The sequence below is a fragment of the Spinacia oleracea genome, chromosome 4, assembly GCF_020520425.1.
Source record: "Spinacia oleracea cultivar Varoflay chromosome 4, BTI_SOV_V1, whole genome shotgun sequence".
In the NCBI taxonomy this organism is placed as follows: Eukaryota; Viridiplantae; Streptophyta; class Magnoliopsida; order Caryophyllales; family Amaranthaceae; genus Spinacia; species Spinacia oleracea.
Genome location: NC_079490.1, coordinates 144,793,507 through 144,810,061, shown reverse-complemented (window position 1 = coordinate 144,810,061; position 16,555 = coordinate 144,793,507). Strand labels below are relative to the sequence as shown.

Genomic DNA, 16,555 nt, shown 5'->3' with positions numbered 1-16,555 from the left:
AGAAGAGAAAGAGATGAGCAATGAACCCAAGAAGGGCAAGAGGAACATCAATGCCAAATGTGGAAAGTGCAGAGAGTTTGGTCACAACTCAAGAACATGTAAGAGTGGAGGACCAAATACCACTGGACCAAGCACTTCAAAGAGGCCTGCAACAGGAGCAAGTACATCACATGGGGCTCTAAAGACCAGAAAGAGGTCAAAGACAAATGCTTGACCATGCTAATAACATTTTTTGTGAATTGTAGGTGCACAAAGCTAAACTAACTTAGTCCATTAAGTTAACAGTTAGTCAGAATCATTTTTTGAAAGCAAGGCAATGCTTAGACAATATGTTTTTTTGCAGTTTCAGTGGCATTTGTCAACTTAGAAATCAGTTTTTGTAAAGCTAATATGCTTGAACAAGTATTTATGGAACAAAATCTCAATTTATTGCTTGAAATTTTTTACAACTCTACTTCATTGCTATCCAAATTAGAAATGCAAACATTATTGCATCAATTTTAATTGGAAAATTGATTTGTTGTTTCTGTTGTTTCATTTTCTTATTCAGTAGCTTGAACTCTTCATGCATTCCCCTGCTTTCTTCATGCATTCCCCTGTTTTCTTCATGCCCTTGTTCATCTCTGTTTCCCTTGCTCCGAACTTCATCAAGTGTCTGCTCAGCAAAACCTTTGCACTACTTGAAATTGTTACAAGGATCACACTTGTAGTAAAGCTTTTGCGGATTTTTTGTCGTTTTGAGCTCCTAATGGCAAATCTTCTCCCGCAATAGCAATTTTTATTTGGAACTCTAATGTATGCTAAATTTGGGATGGAAGATGATTCAATTTTGAATGAGAGCTCATGGCTAATTGGGAAAGAGAGGGGAAAATATGCAAGTGAAGTGAACATTAGTACTATTTATAAGCAGCAAGAACATAACGACTATATTTTTTTATCCCTAGGTTTAATAAAACTAGCCGTTAAATTCAAATTCCTGCAATTTGGGTATTTGGTGCAACTAAGTTTACAAATAGGTGTATATTGTGCAATAAGCTTATAAATAGGGGTATTCTGTGAATTATAAACATGACTTAACGGAGGACTAACAGAAGGTCAGATCAGTGGTATTTGGTGAACAATTAGGATGAAATAGCGATATATTATGTGGTTCGAAAGACGTGGGTGTATTTGGTGCATTTCGTCAAAACTCGAAAGCATTTCACGAAAAAACCGTAAAATTAAAAATAATTGTCTATTTATCTCTGTAGTCCGTAGACTAGAAATTGATCGAAGCCGGCCCATTCTGAAACCAAAAATCGCCTCACCCAAAAAAGATTCACCCTCTAAAGAACTGCCGACCCGGTTTGTACTTGAACAAAATGTGTGTTTAACCAAATATGATCCGAACCCAACCGAACAACCCGATTGTGAACCTCCACTCTGTGCCAAGACTGCCAACACTTCCGTGTTCCCCCCAACCACCACGTTGGCTCGTTCTTTCACCTCTTATCTCTCCGACTCTCATTAGTCCAGCCAAACAAACCTCTCAACCTCCAGCTTCAATGGCGACAAAACAACAATTCCAAACCCAGAATCCCCAATTACTTCAACTCTAATTCACTATTTCCAATCAAAACTCTCAACAAATCACAAGAGTCACGCAATACAATCTTAATCTTAATCTTAATCTTAATCCGTTATATATATATAAAACATGTTTTCGGCAAATTTAAGCACATCTTCTTCCTTAATCACACCCTCAACTTCAACTTCAAAACCCCACTTCCTCTCTCCTCGGTTTATTCCCACCATCTCAATACAATCCCGTGCACCCGATTTCCCGGCAGCTTCCTCCTCTTCATCATCTTCTTCTTCTAATTGGTTTCAAATCCCCGACATTTCTAGACCTCGAGGGAACGACGCCGTTTCAGGGAGTAGCAGCAGCAGCAGTAATAACGACGAGCCAATGTTGAATGGAAAAATAGAGAAGAAATGGTCGAGGAATAGAGAGAGTTATTTATTTGACGATTCTGACCCTCTTCCTCTTCCTATGACCTATCCCAATACTGCCCCTACGTCTCTTGAAGAAATCGATCGTCGTCTTCGTTGCGATCCTCTAACTGAGGTGTATTTTCTTATTAATTTCACTGAAATTGATTACTTGATTAATTCTGTCATTGTGAGTTTTTAATTGTGTTTTTTGCCTAATTGCGAACTTGTTTGAATGAAAAATTGGGTTTTGAGGTAAAGCCTGAAATGTTCGGATATTTCGAGGATGACATTGACATTTTGGGATACTTTGAAGATGAAATTGATATTTTACTACGAATGCTAATTTTTTTTGGGTGGGAGTAGATAGACGGTATTCAATCTCACGTCTGGATACCACCGGGTTCAAAACTTTACCAATTGCGCAACTAGGCTAGCTAGCATCATTGATTAATTTTTTTTGTTCTTCTTCATTGAAGAGTTGTAGAATCAAAGAATTGGGTTGTTAATCACAAATTGGATAATTTTGGTGATTTTGAAGTATTTGGTTGAATTTTTTGGGGTCACTAGCTAGAACTGCAGTTTGTTACGGCACGATTTCTAGTACTCTGTATTATTTAGTTTGCCATTTGTAGGAAGATAATATGACAATGAACCCTATGCTTTCCTAATGTTGTTTGATGGAGATAATAGATTTGGTAAATTGATGGAATTCATGTTGAGTACTGAAGTTTTCATGTGGAAATGGTGGATGGATAGATAGATCAGATTATCCAAGTTTCTGATTATGTAATACTCCCATCTTCATCTTATATGTTATCTTGTCTTATTCTGGTTTTGTTGAGTTTAGGATTGTAAGGTGCCTGTTTTTGAGTGGACGGGGAAGTGTCGGAGTTGCCAAGGATCAGGGTATGTCAACTACTACAACAAAAGAGGGAAGACTACTTGCAAATGCATACCATGTATGGGAATTGGTAAGAATTCTGGAGTTGTTCTGTATTTAGTTTTAATTTCAAATTCCTTTTTTCTGAGGCAAGTTTAGTCATAGCAATCTGTATAACTTTATATTGCCAACGTTGTTATAGAATTTTAGATGCAGTCACAAAGTTTGAAGGCAGGATTAATTAATGAACTGCAATTTTTTGAGCTTTAGTATGTAGTTTCTCTAGGAAAGGTTGAGGGAAAAAAAAGGAAGAGGAGCTCTTCTGTAAAGATCAAAGCTTCTGTGCAAGATTAAGAGTACTTAGATTATAGGCTAATCATAAGTTTGAAGTGTCCTGTCTCAAACAAATGGTAAGAACAGTATGTACACGCAACTATTCTTCATGAGAAATGTTGTACTCGTAGTTCACAAGTGTGCGTCTGAGCAGCATACTGCGAGTCTGCATCCTCTTTACTGATTGTTCATACAAGTATTTGATTAGTGGTATTCTGTTTTTTTATTCTCTAATGTGAAATCTAATTTGGACATTGGTGTTCATTACTTGTAATCCTCTCAGTGAGGATTGTAGTAAGACTACTTGAATGCCGCATTCCTAAGGTCATTCCTTTGAGTATCATTATCACCAGCACTTTCATCACTCTCCATAGCTTTTCCCTTTTTCCAACTGTCCATCCTACTCCCGGGTGTAAAAGTACTCTTGGGTTTCTCTTGGATGGAATTGTGATCAATGGCATTTTGAGTTTCTCATCTTGTAACTTTTTCATTGGGTAATATAGGGGCTGTGGGCCCTGTGGCTTATCTATCTGTATCATCTCGTCTCCTTTCGAATTAGTTAATTTTGTTGTAATCTTCTGCTATTGATGTTTAGCCGATAAGTGCTTATGTAGTGAGTTAGTGAAAGGTAAATCTTATAACTTGTGTTGTATGTTATTTCTTGGCTGCAGGATATGTTCAGAAGATATCGGCCAGAAGGGAGTTTGAATCGATGGAGGATTAAGTAATAGAAACCCACCTTGATCTCATTAGCGACTTGTTAGTTCTTCTTGCTTCAATGTGTAACTCTGTACATTAAAGAATATTCTGATGAGAAATGTTCCTATAACCATATTAATATCAAATTTATAGGGGAAAAAAAGAAGAGAATTTATAAATTTTGTTACGGCAGCATCAGAGCTTCTTAATCTGGAACTTTTTGTTCCATATTTTGTACATAATCTTTAAATTGTAGGGTTGTTTATGCCAAGGTTGAAGCCTAGAAAGGGTCGATGCAACCTGGGAAGAAACACATTAACGTCCTCATGCTACTTATGCTGATAGGATTATGTACTCTTCATTAGTATACTTTGTTGCCATTCCTGTCAATTATTTCCTTGTTAGCAAACAGACTGCAATTGGTCATTTTCGTATAATTTACCCCCTGAAGATTTTGTCAACGTTGCTTGTTAATGTTATGGAGTATTGTGATTTGTGCCCCTCTTGCTATTTAGGATGCGTTCTCTTCACTTTACTTGAATTGCTCTGCTGTCCTCGGAGTTGGTATGTTCATACTTCAACCTTGTTGTGATGTGTTATTTCTGCATTCTTTCCTCTAAATTCGTCAACTTTCCTACTAATTTGTACGGAGTAGTTGTGACTTGGACATTTTCTTAATATAATCCTCTAGTCAATAACGTTAAAAAAAAAGTTAATCAGGTATGGGGAACCTAAATCGGGTGTTTGGTTCATCAAAAAAATTTAAATTTTTTTTAAAAAGAAAGAGTCACTTCCCCTCTAGAAGGCCAACTGTCCTTCTCTCCTTCCTTCCTCGTTGAAATTGAAGCTAATCGTTGTTCCTCCTATGGTCCAACAAAAAAGAAATTGATGCTTCAAATTACCATCAGAACTCATTTTAACCTTTTAATTGTTGATTTTGTCCGAAAAAAGTTTGGGAGAAACCTGAAAAAACCATTATTAAAACTGTCTGTAACTCTATATTGATGATTTTTATAGCATGAAAATAAAGGTATGATACTTACAAAGTATGCTCTATTTTTTTTCTTCGATCTAACGATGGTAAGTTGGTAAATTGTTATAGCACTTCATGGTTCGTACAATAAATAATATGTGCATCGCATACATGAGGACAAAGTTATTTTTAGTTCCGTTATTCTTTTAAATTTTCTACTTTGTCTTGACAAGTTTGTCAACACATAATTTTGACTCATTTGAAAAATGTATATCGAAAATAATTATCCAAAATAACATGTTTTTATTATGAATAAATAGCAAATAATGGTCAAAATGAAGTGGAACAATAGTGTTAAAAGTCAAATATAATAAGTAAAAAAACAAAAGAAGTACGTTTTAAGGGTGTGTTCTCTTGACCTTAAAAAAATAACTTTCATGTCCGGTAAGTTCAGATAAATAACAATTAGGTCCCATCAGGTCAATCACTTTGGAAAAATTGGCAAATTAGCCCCTACACTTTAGTTGGAGGTGCAAATTAGGCCCTTACCTTTTGATCGTAGCAAATTAACCCTATATATTGTACAGAAGGTGCAATTAAGACCGAACTAATATTTTCGGCATAATCTCAACAACAAAGAGTAACACTCACCGAAAAACTACTAAAATCAATAACGAAACACTCAAACGCCACTAACTTCAAATGTTTATCTCGCTTCTTTGACTTCTTCTAAGGCTCTAATTGTAGTTAGCCTTTAATTTGTTAATCAATTGTATTCTCGTTGGTAAAAAAGAGATCAAAACTAAAGACATTGGCTTTTCATATTTATCATATCTTCAACCATTATCTTTCTCAAAGCCTCACCAAATTAAATGAATAAATATTTGCAGACCCACCCTTATAAACATTTGTTGACATTATAGAAGACAAGATCTGGGCATTTTGAATTTATATATTGAGCCACCGGAACAAAAGCCTATAAATAGCAATGTAAAATGGGTAATTGAGGGAGCCAAAGAAGGTTTGTCTACGGAATGAGATATAGAGTGGAGCTTTGGAGGGTAGGAGAAGATAACAAGTACTTCCTCCGTTTCAAAAAGATCTTTACACTTACTATTTGCACGGACTCTGGTGCAATATTTGACCGTTAAAATATTCAATTTCGTATGGCAAAAAATTATAAAAAGTTGATATTTATAAAATGCATTTTGAGACGAATCTAACGAAATATCTCATGATAATTTTTGATAGATATAGTAGTGAGAATTTATGGTCAAAGTTTTAATTTTTAGACACATTTTTCAAAGCGTAAAGAACTTTATGAAATGGAGGTAGTATCTGACTGCCGTTAATTTAGAAAATAATATTCCCTATGTCCCAGATTAGTTGTTACACTTTCCTTTTTCGTCCGTCCCAAATTAGTTGTTACACTTCTAAATAGGAATGACCCCACAATTATTATATTGTCTCTCTCTTCCCACTAATTTTTTTTTGTCCCCACACCCTCTCTCATTCAATTAAAAAATATCACACTAACTCCTATCACATATACTTTTTCAATAAAATAACAATTGGTAACCAAACAACTACTTATTGCCTAAAACTTTGTGCAATGTTAAGTGTAACAACTAATCTGGGACGGAGGGAGTAGCGTTTTTTCATCTTACATTATTGTTTTCCGATGAAATTATGATGACAAATGTTGATAGGTGTGGGTTGCTCGTTCGGGAAAAGTTAAGAGACTCATTTGCTTTAATTAAAAGTGGACCTGATCAAGATGAGCCCGGCCCGGCCCTGGCCCGGCCGATTTTTTTGCAGGTTTGGGCAGAATTTTCCGACACGAAATTTTTAATTTTTTTGGCGGGTTTGGGAAACACAAAACTAGACTTTTTAGTTATAAATTTGGTCCGGCCCGAAAATGGCCCGAAAAGCCCTGTATTTTAGGCCCGAAAATAGCGGGTTTGCACACAGTTTTTGGCCCGAATATTGGCCCGGCCCGGCCCGACACAACGGGCTGATTTTGTATGCTTGGGCCCGGCCGAACCCGGCCCGGCCTGCCATTTGATCAGGTCTAATTAAAAGGTATGGGGTTCATTTGCACATCATACCAAAGTCTTGGGGCTAAATTTGCTAGTTGTCCCCAATTTCCAATGAATCTTATAAATTCAATCAAGTTCCATAAGTTTACTATCTTGCAATCATGTATGATCAGACTCAATAAGTTGCAATCAAATTCTTGTAGGTCTTATCAGGTCAATGAGTTTTAACAAGTCCAATAAATTTAGTTAATTTTAATTCAAACGAGTTCAGGTGTCATCCAATGAAGAAAAAAAGCGCCTTAAAATGTAACATGTTTGTTGAAATTTCGTGAATATCCTAAAATAAATCAACTATGCACGGAAAAGATTTTCCATAGATGTAGTCATGTAGATATTTTTTTTCTCCGGTAGTGCAAATTTGTTTAAAACAATCTTAAGTCCGACACATCATAAAATGTACGCCGATAACCAATGGCCCATTTGTGGACATCTTCTTAGAAACTTGACACGAGCCAATCACAAATACGACGTGTCGACCCGCATATAGGCCCAGTCATTCTAACCAATAATGAAAAATTATTAAAAACAGTAAAGGCTTTGCTGGCGCGGCACATGGGTTGTGACGTGCATGAGCTAGAGCTGTCAAAATAGGTCATCGGATCGGGTCCGGGTCGGGTCATCTCGGTTCTTGGGTCATGAACAAGCCGGGTCTTGTCGGTCATTTTATCATTCGGGTGCAGGCCGGGTTCGGTCGGGTTGATTTTCGGTTGGGTCATGTCGGGTTTTTTTTCTCATTTCCGGTACAAGTCGGGTTCGTGTCGAGTCATGTTCGGTCGGGTTTAATTTCGAGTTTGGGTCTTATATAGTCGGGTTTGTAGTAGTTAATCTCGGGTTTGGGGTCAAGTTCGGATCGGATAATTTTCGAGTCGGTTAAAATTCAGGCCGGGTTCACTCTCGAACACGGGTTAAGATTGAGTCAATAGCTGATTTGGTCATCTCAAAATATTCAAGCGTAAAATATTTACTGCACAGGTCGAATCACTAATAGGTTATGTGGTAAAAATCGGGTTAAGGTCAATGTCGGGTATCGAATCGGGTTCAGATCATTGTTCAATCGTGTATCTTCGGTTATCGGGTTCAAGTTCAGGTTTTACAACATCGGGCTAAAATTGGTTATCGATTTTTTCGAGTCGGGTACAGGTCGAATTTCAGGTTACATATTTTACCAAATATTCGAATCGAATTACGAATTTGATCGATTCAAGTCGAATTTTCGGATCAGGTCAATTTTTGACAACTCTAGCATGAGGCCACGAGCCTCATTTTCGAAAAAGAGGCACGAAGCAAACACCATGTGACTTTTCCTGGCGCATTTCAAACAGAACACGTTAAGGTACGAGGCATGTGTGCTGCACGTGCCGCCCAGCTCTAATCACCATTTTCTGAAAATTACGATTGAAGTTAAACAGAGGAGAGAGAAAGAATTCGATCAAATTCCTGAAATTCAACAACTCTTCCTGATCAAATCGAATTTAGTGCGTAATCCAATAAAATTTACTCTAAATTTTTCAGCAATTATTGCCATCTTCTTCAGATGAAGAACACATTTCCAGAGAATTCCTAGCAATGGATGCCCAGGCAGATGAACCACAATCAGTAGAGCAAAGTCAAAAGAGAGAGAAAGTAGCGAAGAACATTCAGGAAGCACACGAAGAAGAAGAGAGGAGAAAGAATGTGGAGAAGAATGAAGAAGTAGATCCGGAGCTGTTTAGCTGCTTGCTTCAGCCAATTGTCGCTGATTCCGATATCGATTACATCGGAATTCGCCGCCTTCTACTTTATCGCAAAGCTCAATCCGGTGTCCACCGCAGACTTGTATGATTCTCTCCGTCTCTAATATTAATCGAATTCAATTAATCAGTAATATGTGCAATTTTTCATTTGATTGATTTGGTTTGGTTAATTTTTGGATAATTGAATTGAACTGCTTTGTTAGATCTCCATCTGTGTGGTTGATTTGTGATCTAGGTCATTTTTAATTGTTTACTTGAATGCCATTTGAGTTGAAGCCTCTTTTCCATGTTTATTAGTTAAGTTCAATCTGCTATTAGAATGTAGGGTATGCACTTCATGTTTTCGTAATGCTACCGTTTTCGTGTAGAAATTGTGCAAAAAGATGGAAAATGTATGTCGTGTTTAGCTAATTTGATTTTATTTATGCCAATTTTCAGCTTTTTGGCCTGTGTTAATCGGCGTATGCACTTAAAGTGATAGAGTATTGCCATTCACTCATCTAACTGAAAGTATTGTTCTTATTAGATTCTATATCTGTTTTTGTATTGTAGGAATGGAGATGTAATGGTAAAGGTTATGCAGCGTATCGTAATTTTATCAACCGACCACGGAACTGGGAGAGCCTCCTTTTGCAAAGCCAATCAAGCACTCCTAATCAAAGGTTGCTGAAATTTAGTTTCGTTCTAGTTTTTCATTGCTTGTGAGAGTGTTAATATAATTGGCATGGCTCTTGCGTTTATAAAGAGGCTGAAATGTTCCATTGGATATTTTAGTCCATTTTCTCCTGTCCATGCTATTATAGATCATATGTAGTCCCATTCCATTTTCTCCTGTACCGTGCTGTTTCACCCTGCCCCCCCTCCTCTCAACCACCCACACGTTGATGTTTTTAATTCATGCTTCGCAAAGGAAAAAAATTATTAGAAAAAAATGGAAATAACCTTGTTTCTTTGCTTCCCAACCTCTGGTGCTTTTCTTTCGATTGTGAACACGTAGAGTATGCCATGGTCTGATTTACTAGTGTCAACTTTGAATTCATATTTCCGAACAATTCTGACATCAGGTTCATTTACTGGTTGATGAATCAGTGGACGATGGATTGCATCTCCAGGCCCACTCTCCCTTCTGTTGGAGGTGGACAGCTTGAACTCTAGCAGGGTATGTGAATGTCATCTCCCATTTTACTTCTGCTACTTTTCCTTTTATTGAGGTATGGCTTGCTAGAGTGTGAGACATTGAGACCCGAACTGAGACCAGAATATTAATTGTTTACACTTCTTCCTTCTCGTGTAGTAATATGCATTTCACACTTGTGTTGTGGGACTTTCTGTTTGTGAACTTTATAAGTTCATCAACCACAAACACAACAAGCAAATAGCAAGCAGAATATGCAGCAACCAGCAATGTTTTTCTTTCATTTCATTTGTGTTTCTTCTTTGCTCTTAAATGAGCATTATAATGCCTTTAAATAGGCGGTGCAATCTTCCTCAAACTATGTGAGAAATCCCACCAACCTAACCTAGGACAAGTGGCCTACAAGCTGACAAAAGACAACTGTCATTCTTACTACAAAACCAAATAAAACAGAAAATAGAAAAGGCTTTGTTTGGACTCTAACTGGACCAAATAGCTTGCTGGATTGGGCCTTAATATTGTAGTAACATTAGCTACTCTCAACACTATTTCTGAAAATTGAGGAGTACTTGCACTTAATGTTTACTTCCTGAAGTTGTATTTGGTAATCATCAAACTCTTCACAGCCTTCAAAAGTACCCCCATGCCTCTAAAAAGCCTCTCTCCTGAAGACTTAGTTTTAAAAAGCGCGCTTTTTTGCGCTTAAAGATCGGAAGCTCACAGCAAAACGCTTCTGCCAACCAAAGCCTAGCGACATACAGGAAGCGCGCGCTTCCTAGCGCTTCGGTGCTTCTGCGCTTCCTAACGCTTTTGCGCTTCCTGTAGTCTGGGCGCACATCAGACCCTTCTTTTTTATAAAAAATAAAGTCACGTGACTCTAATATTCTTTTTTAAAGTATCACGTGATTTCTTTTTTTAAAAAAAGCAAATATTTGGGAAATTTTTGAAAACCCTAGTGCAATTTTATTCCGTAGCCGGATTTCTCTAGCCTTCTCGCCGGATTTCTCCCGTCGGAATCTGAATTTTTCTTTCATCGTTTTGATTTCTCTTTTTTTTTCAATCTTTTCTTTCCATATTTTCTGAACTTTGAAATTTTATTATTTATTTCCGGGTGCGCTTCGCCTACGAAAAGCGTGCGCTTTCGCTTTGCGCTTAAGCTCCAGGGCCCTTTTGCGCTTCAGTGCTCTTCGCGCTTTTTAAAACTAAGCCTGAAGATCAAGTGTGCGGAGCTTTATCCCCGGAATAGCAGAAAAGTTGTTAGTGTATGGCTCTTGATTTGATGCACAATGAGTCAATGACTGTCTGGCATTACATGCTTCACTATATATAAGATAAGAGGCACTTTAATGAGTCATTTATTTTACTCGTTTAAAATCCAAAGGCCAAAGAAGGGTAAATGGACAATATTCATCAAAACCTGTATCTTTCCAAATATACATAGGACACATGTGGGATAAACCATGCTCCCAGATGCACATATTGTGGATAGAAGCTGGAAATTGTGCTATTGTCTATCTTTCACATGTTATAGAAGTTGCTTTTTCCTTGCTATTTCAGGATCTACGAGGTAGCAGCCAAGCAAGAAATAGTTTTAGCTCCAGTACTAGTGACAATGACCATCGCTTTGACCGATCAAGGAGGAAAACTGAACCTGCTTATTCATTTGTAGGAATGCACTGTATCTTTGATCAGTGCAAAGTTGCAGGTGATCATTGCTTTTTTGTTCTATAGAAGAGTATAACAGCAAAAGTACAGGATTCGTGCTAATTGATCTTATATGCAGTAACTGTATTGAAGTTCGGGCACATGAGTTCTGATTTGCTCGCATATGGAGCAGCCGATGGATCTCTGACAGTTTGCGCTGTCTCGGACCCTCCTTCAGTCACAAAACTACTGATAGGGCATTCTAAAGATGTCACAGGTGAAGTGAACTGGTACTTGTTCTCTCCAGTTTTTTTTACGTGTAGTCTAGCGCGCTATGTGAACTTTATTTTTCCTCCCACTCCTGGAATCCCCAACCTTTCTTCATTGGTCTTATATAACTGAATTGTTTGTATAGCCTACTGATGTATGAAGGATGTAATGGTATGTATGGATGGTTTTGTTGTTAGGTACCTTTCAATAACGCTATTTGTGTTTCTTTAATAGCTTTCCAAATGAATCTTTGAGCCTTTTAGCTTTATGTAAATACTGTAGAGTTAAATACATACGTAGGACATGGATAAGTGGTCAAAACTTAAAGAAAATTTGGGAACAACTATATTTTAGTTTACCAATTAAATCTAAGATTTCTCATTCGTTATTTAATCGTTTTAAGTGATTTAAAGCTCATTCTCCTCCTTTATGTGTATACATAGTGACTTTGCTTTTGGAATTTTGTGAAGAATCAAACGAATTGTAAAATATTTGTGAACTTTTAAAACATGAGCGAAGGATCAAACGAGTTGTTATGAAATATCGGTATCTATGAAATCTTTACAGAAAAAGGAGAAAAATGAGCTTTGAATCACTTAAAACGGTTAAGAAATGAAAGAGATACATTAGTTTTAAAATGAAAAAACAGTAAAGTGATAGTGTTTCCAACACAAAAACATAGTCTAAGGTAGTTATTTACAAAAAACAGAGTAGTGTGCCAAATTGAGTTAAATATTTGTCCTTTTGTCCAGATTTTGACTTCACAGCGAACAACCAGTACATTGCTTCAACATCACTTGATAAATCAGTGAGAGTGTGGGACCTATCTAAAGGTGTCTGTATTCGGGTTATTTACGGAGTCTCATTACAATGGTGTATACGTTTTCACCCTGTAAGTGCTTCCATTTACTATATACGCTCGTATATGGATTTTCTCTTGCTTTTCTGTAACATTATATTCGTTAGTCTAAGCTTGATCATTGAGATGACATGGTAGTTGACTCATTTTCCTTTTGTTGCCTATTTCGTGGGATTTACAGTGATATGTGCTACTTTAGTGTTTGAAGATTTTGATTACATAACCCATGACTGTATATATTCTTCTTACGATAAGTATATCGTGGATGCTTTCTTACTTAATATGTTCCTGATGCAGGTGAACAATAACTTTCTTTCAGTGGGGAATGCAAACAAGGAAATTAATGTGAGTTCCGTAATGTTGCCCGTTGCATCCAAATAGGTGGAGAAAATGGCTCGTTTTACAATTTCCTAGTAAATATTTGACTCATGCATTTAAAAACTTCCTTAAGTTGAATGAATATGTTCTCTTCAGCAGTGGGTTTGAGTTTTATTCTTGTTGTTAAGCATTCTGCGTTCTTTGACATCTTTGTTATGGTTATTGTATGCTATTGCAGGTCTATAATTTCAGTACTGGTCGATTGATTCATAAGCATGTTCTTGAAGATGAGGTTACTGCACTGGACCATGATCACACTGGCCAGCTTCTTTTTTGTGGCGATGCTAAGGTAGTGTCCTGCATACACAGAAGTTGGTATTGTTGTCCTAGGAGTAATATTTGTCTTTATGCATGAATATAGTTCAGCGGGATGATGTTTGCAGGGATGTATATATACTGTAGGTATGAACTCTCGGACTGGAGCTTTATCTCGTTTACATCGAAATCGGAATGGGAGTAAGCGCAAGTCCCCGGTGACAGTGTTGCAGTACCGAACCTTTTCTTTGTTGGCACGCGGTCCTGTTTTGCTGACGTGCACTCAGGATGGAAGTTTGGCATTCTTCAGGTTTGGATGACTATTTAATAAAATAAACTCAATTCAGGCGTCTTTTTTGAGCTTGTGGGGTCTGATGATGGTTCTCCTGCAGTGTTGCCTTGGAGGTAAAAGGGTACTTGACGCTTCGTTGCTCTCTCAAGTTAACCCCAAGAGTGCATAGAATTCGAGCTTCTTTCTGTCCTTTATTATCCCTTGAGAAGGGAGAGTACATAGGTTTGCTTTCTCTTCCTGGCTCTTTTAAAAATCTTTTTAGCTTTTGTAGCTCAAGTCAGACCTTCAAGTCCTTAATAAATTATCAGTCTGCTAGTTTTACATGTGTTCCTAAAGAACATTCTGTATCTACCCTTCATGTTCACTTGTTATTTAGTGTTATCACTTAACAGTTTTCCATTGGGCTGATGGTTCTTGTACATCCTCATCAAAACCAGTTGAATTTTATCTTTAGGTGATCTATTATCGGTAATGAAGTGATTAGACTGTTAATGTTCCAGACTGTGATACTATAGTGAATAATTACCCTACTGAACATCGGAGTCATTTGCTCTCTGTGGTATTGCAAGCCGTGGAGAAAAGCAAAATTTTGCTGTGATTATATTGCATTACTATAGTAGTTTAGTGATACTTTGTCTATAAATTGGCTGCTGATTCTTCTATTATATGGGTGAAGTTGCTGGAAGCGAGGACTCTAATGTGTACTTCTATGATTTGACTCGGCCAAGGCATACTTGCGTAAACAAGCTGCAGGTAAATTTAATTCTTGCCATATATTCCATCAAAGATCCATCACTCCGTTATACTAATTTAGGGAACCATTTTCCATCACAGGGTCATAGTTCATCAGTTATAGGTATCACCTGGAACCATGGAGAGAACTTGCTGGCTTCATCTGATTCTGGTGGTACTGTTATAGTATGGAAGAGAGCTAAAACAAGTTCCTAAAGTCCTAGTATATGTGACATGTTCACACTTGTAGGTTGTATTTTCCGTTTTACCCTCTCTCTTTTGTGTTAATTACTCTTTAACATGTTTTTTTACCCAACATTGAAACTGTTGAATTCCTTCATTCGAAATTTCTCATCAATATCTTCATTCGAAATTTCACATTTGATAGGACTGGTATGTATTTTTGTATCCTGAATCTCTGCCTCCCATTTTCACTATTCAATCGATTCAATAATTGATTACCCTTAACTAAGGGTTGGTTTTCAGGACCTGCGTCAATGGATTTCAGCTTCAAATCATGTAACACCTTACATTATAATAATGATAGGCTCACTAGTTTGCCTATTGAGTTGTTAATCCGAATACTTGTTTGGTTTCTACCAGGGATGCTGCTTGTGTGTGCATGTTGTCTACAAAATTGAGAGGTGTTTTACCTTGGATTACAACCCTTGACCTCAATGATTCCTCTATAAATCATTGTTTGTCATGTCCCCATCGAATCGAACGCTTCCCCAGTTTTGTCAACTTTGTGGAAACTGTCCTCCATGCATACCAGTCTCCATATTGAAGCTTGATTTCAACCTTGGTCTTGATCAAACTTGCACCATGCCAACCTCCGTGCGGCTTTCATTGCAGAGGTTTGCTTCCTGACAACACTAGTTTCAAGCTGCCCTTTACTTAGTAAAGACCTTGATGTGGATGCCTTTTTTAACCATATCCATGTCGCGAATATCACTTCATCTTCTCTCCGGAGATTGAGTTTAAAACTGTATCAACTTGATACAGCTGATAACAATGATTCTGGGGTTATTGATACTCTTAATTTGGAGTATTTTGAATACCATGATAATTTATCATTACACACTACTATATCCCTCAAATGAAATCTCTTGCAAAAGCAATCATCAACCTCAGAATTTTTTTGTTTTTTGTTTTTGTTTGTGAAAAAATATATTAAAAAAGCCGAACAAAAACCCGTATCAAGAGAACCACAGTACAAACAGAAAAACCACAATCCCCTTGGGGAGGGAAAAACAATCCAAGCCCAAGGAACTAGAAAAATAACTTGAAAACACTATCTCAAAAGGACAAGGCTATAACAAGTGATAATTGACTGATCCTGGTTGCCCTATGTTCTTAATGCATTCTGAAATTAATCTAGGGTGTTTAACTTTGTGCTCCCATACAACCATATTACGTTGAAGCCAAATATGTTTATGTATGAAGAGCGTGAGGTTCGTTTTCACCAAAGGCTCTCCCTCATTCCTTAGGACAATATTATTATTAGCCCCCACTATAATATATTTGCCATATTACCAACCCAATACCAGCACACCAAACTTACCAATTCAATATCAGCACACCAAACTCAATGTCCCACTTAGCAAATACTCCCACATAAGCAAAATGAAGACTATTATTCTAACACAATGTTTAGTATTTTTCTCTGAACTTCGCATGCACAGAGGTTTGTTTCAATTTCAAGTTCTGTTTTGCTTCCACTTAAAAACAAAAATACTCAATTTTTCAATAAAAAAAAAGGTACTCCGTATAACAACGAACTAGTGGGTGGCCCGGGCGATGCCCCGATCGCTACACTGAATAGTTAAAATTTTAGATTTTTTTGAGCTCAATATTTGACGAAATGCATGTATACCGCAAAGTGAAAAACATCAATTAAGTTTGTCAACTACACAGATACACTACGTCAAAAGTTATCATGCCAGGTAATTTTTCAATTAGATCATCTTACAATTGTATAATTTGTTTTCTAGTGGAACTAAGTGCTTCAAATATAACACCAAATTAGATATAAGCAGCCATGCAAGGTATTTCTATAGTTGATGCTTATGAGATTCATGACATCATGTTTTTTCATAGTTGTCCTAATTATTTATTTTTATTTTTTTCAAAATATTCCATAGAAAATAAAAAATCAAATAAAAATTTAGTTGGTTTAGACTTCATGCTAACATTTATTTATAAATTAATGTGAAGAAATAAACCACAATTGGTGGTTGGTTAAGATGGTAATGAGAATTATCATTCAGACATGAGGTATAGAGTTCGAACCTTGTTG

The 16,555-nt window shown here is 36.9% G+C and overlaps 2 protein-coding genes across 2 annotated transcripts; both read left to right on the top strand.

Annotated features, from left to right (window-relative positions):
• Window positions 1-1,456: 1,456 nt before the first annotated feature.
• On the top strand, window positions 1,457-4,297 carry LOC110796323 (protein disulfide-isomerase SCO2). Its single transcript, XM_022001383.2, has 3 exons — window positions 1,457-2,107; window positions 2,822-2,945; window positions 3,859-4,297. The coding sequence occupies exons 1-3, from the start codon at window positions 1,697-1,699 to the stop codon at window positions 3,909-3,911; spliced, it is 588 nt and encodes a 195-aa protein (XP_021857075.1). The 5' UTR covers window positions 1,457-1,696; the 3' UTR covers window positions 3,912-4,297.
• Window positions 4,298-8,309: 4,012 nt separating this feature from the next.
• On the top strand, window positions 8,310-14,741 carry LOC110796324 (uncharacterized). Its single transcript, XM_022001384.2, has 12 exons — window positions 8,310-8,773; window positions 9,244-9,353; window positions 9,781-9,850; window positions 11,384-11,531; window positions 11,610-11,747; window positions 12,493-12,632; window positions 12,897-12,944; window positions 13,156-13,266; window positions 13,361-13,542; window positions 13,625-13,746; window positions 14,201-14,277; window positions 14,359-14,741. Exons 1-12 carry the CDS (start codon window positions 8,525-8,527, stop codon window positions 14,470-14,472), a joined length of 1,509 nt encoding a protein of 502 aa, XP_021857076.1. The 5' UTR covers window positions 8,310-8,524; the 3' UTR covers window positions 14,473-14,741.
• The last annotated feature ends 1,814 nt before the right edge of the window (window positions 14,742-16,555 follow it).